Below are 3125 nucleotides of genomic sequence, written 5' to 3'. Positions count from 1 at the left end.
ACGAATAAAGTATTTCTCTCTCTCTGTTTCCATATTTTCATTTTTAAATTATTAATAACTAATACATTCATATTTCTTTGCATTATATGACTTAATTTTATTTTATTTCCTTAATTATGCTATTTTACCTACTTATTCAATTACCTGTGTATAAATTTTATTTTCCACTTCTCTCATCACTTTATTTTATTAATTCCATTCTGTAAAATCATTCACTTTATGTCATTTTGTTTATATTTCCTTTTTTATTTTCTGTATTCATTGGTTGTTATCTAGCTCTGTTCTTAGCTCTGATGAAGGCTAGAAACTCTAGCCGAAACGTTGGCACGATTAAATAGGTTACATCAACTTATTTGTGTTTTGACCGCACCTATCAATCATCGTCTCGTATATGTCATCCACGGCCAACTATCTCTCATGAATAGTTATGAGTTATATAGTTAGTATAGTTATCAAAATTTGGTTTCTTATTTTCAATAGTTGATTCTTAAAAATAATTAATAAAAAAAATGAACAATGGACGTTTTAGTTTAAGATTTTTTTTGGCACATTATTGGCAACTGATTTCAAGTGTATTACAATGTTCTGAAATCAACCCATGTATTAACTAGATTAATTCTAAATCTCTAAATCCACAGTAATACTAGTAGAAACATAGACTAACGCCATCTATTTCTAAAAGATTAACCAGGTAAATAAAAAAAAAAAAATAAACAAAGATAATAACTTCAACAAGGTCAAATAAGGCTGTTAAAATATGTTTTCAGTAGCCATATATTTTTTCATTAACCGTATAATGTTCCTCCAACTAATAAATGATTGAGAAATAAAAATAATTGCCTGTTTTGATATTTACAAAAATATTTTATTATTTGTTACATATAAATACTTTGTTTACTATGAAACTGGTAGTTAACCAAAACTGATAATCTTTATGATAGGATCCCGTTGATAATCTTTATTAGCTTATTTTCTCTACGTAGGTTTCTATAGCTACTTATTCCAGCAATTGTTTTATCTCTGTTGCCAACATGGCAAACCATTTCAAACACAATTAGCTTTTAATCGGTCTCAATATGATATAATTAAATTAATGTTCAAGTCTGCACATCTGCAGAGTTTGGTCGTGGCGTTTTAAAAAAATTTCCAAATACTGCTTCGTATGCCTCGTCATGAGATGGATATTTAGGGAACTATCATTGATTGTATAGTAACAGCAGATATGACAGTGGTAGGGGCTGGACGAGTTGGTTTCCCCCTGGAATGCTACGAAATCCTTTAATGAGCTCTTTAGTTCTGATTTATCGCCAGAGCATTGCGAATTCCGTTGGCTTTTGGGTTGCATAGGAATAATAATCTCCGAAAATTTGATACGTGTTCCTTCCTGTGCGCAGCTTTCGTTCATGATTTCTTTACTTTCTTTAATGTCGAATTTCTTAGAACGACATGGTTTAGATTTGTAATGGCGTGCAATGTGTTGGTTCAAAGTACCAATTTGTGTAGCTGTGAATTTACATTTTGGGCATTGATGTGGCTTCTTTTTCTCGTGCTTGGCCATTATGTGAGTCTTTAAGGTGCTGCCGATAGCTGCTCTGTAATTACACATCGGGCAGCGGTAAACCTTTTCTACCATGTGTGTTGCTGCTAGGTGGTATTTTAACCTGCTTCGTAGCGGTGTTCTGTACCCGCACGCATCACACTCGTAGCATTTGCCATTAGTGTGAATGCTTCGTTTGTGTGCAATTAAATTTGATTCTCTTGCTGTCCTAAAGTCGCATTCATTACACTTATAGATCAATTTATCCCAATGATGTGCTCTTATGTGAGGATTCAAACTTACTTGTGTTAAATTTTTTAATTTACAGTAAGGACATAGCTTACATTTCATAATCGTATGGGTAGTATCAATGTGACTTTTCAAAATCCCGAATTCAGAGATTTTGTAATCACAGAAGGGACATAAAAGGTTTTTTTCTGGGTTTGAACCATCAATTTGCTTATTACTATGGACATAGAGAGGTTCTTGAGATATTCTTGGATTATCGGATGCTATTATTTCTTCTTGTGTTTCGCCCGCATTTATTATTTTTTCCAGATTGGCTAGAACAAACCCACAAAAAACAAAAAAAACAAAACAAAAAAAAAAACAGATATTATTGATGATAAATAATTAGTAAAGAAATTTAAACTATCAATTCTTTGTCAAACAGAAAAAAACAACAGAAATTAACCGATCTTTCTACTTCTACTTTAATTCTTCAAAACTCATTAACAAAATCCTTAATTTTACGACATTCATATCTTATCAGAATAATCCAACAACTACTATAATCGTAATTGAAACAAAATGACAATATTTGGTTATAGAACATTAGTAATAACAGACTAGTCTTATAATACTATTATTGATCTTACTAGCCTACCTCCGTAATCCATTGTACGTTGCAACAATGGTTCAAGATATTTCTATTTATGGAAAAAATATTTTAAAACTCAATTCCAAATATATAGTGGTAGACATCAAAACAAATAAAAACCAGATGTTTTAAAGTATAAGTTCAACAGTATCTTCATATGCTTTCATAGATACGGTTCAGAAATGTTACTGCAAAGTTCTTGACGAGTATATTTGCCAAGCGCGTTCTGTGCCACACGATGTGCAAACAATCTTATGGCGGAAATTTAAGATTAAATTCAAGAAAGTACATTTGAAATTTTATGATTATAAATATTTTGCAATCAATGATTTGGAAAGCTTATAGTCCAAGAGCCTAAGAGGAAAGAAATAAGTTATTTAGCCTCAATATTTGGTGCCTATGATGAAACCTTTATCTATGTAGTTAAAATTGGTGACCCTACCAATCATAAAAAAATTATGTGTTATTTCCTTTCAGAAAATGGTTTAGTTTTTTACTGAGACTATACAAGAGATACAGAAAATGTCCATTAAACAGTAGATATTGAAGTATTTAAGATGTGCACCCTCTCCCCCTAAAGTAAAATAATTTCTGAACAATCTAATATTTAATTTGGAGTTTCATACTTAAAAATATCTAAAACTTTGAAAAACTTCATAGCATATTATTTAAAGTAAAATAGTGTTCTAAAATATGAGCCCTAATTGA

The 3125-nt window shown here is 30.8% G+C and overlaps 1 protein-coding gene across 1 annotated transcript; it reads right to left on the bottom strand.

Annotated features, from left to right (window-relative positions):
- Positions 1 to 843: 843 nt before the first annotated feature.
- On the bottom strand, positions 844 to 2530 carry LOC106687048 (zinc finger autosomal protein). The gene is made up of 2 exons (XM_014430712.3): positions 2424 to 2530; positions 844 to 2100 (listed from the first exon to the last, which is right to left on the bottom strand). Exons 1-2 carry the CDS (start codon positions 2434 to 2436, stop codon positions 1091 to 1093), a joined length of 1023 nt encoding a protein of 340 aa, XP_014286198.1. The 5' UTR covers positions 2437 to 2530; the 3' UTR covers positions 844 to 1090.
- Positions 2531 to 3125: the final 595 nt, after the last annotated feature.

Source organism: Halyomorpha halys, unplaced genomic scaffold (assembly GCF_000696795.3).
Source record: "Halyomorpha halys isolate HHAL.00 unplaced genomic scaffold, Hhal_1.1 Scaffold910.1, whole genome shotgun sequence".
Classification (NCBI taxonomy): domain Eukaryota; kingdom Metazoa; phylum Arthropoda; class Insecta; order Hemiptera; family Pentatomidae; genus Halyomorpha; species Halyomorpha halys.
Note: the sequence above shows the minus strand (reverse complement) of the source record. Positions and strands in the feature narration are given on the sequence as shown.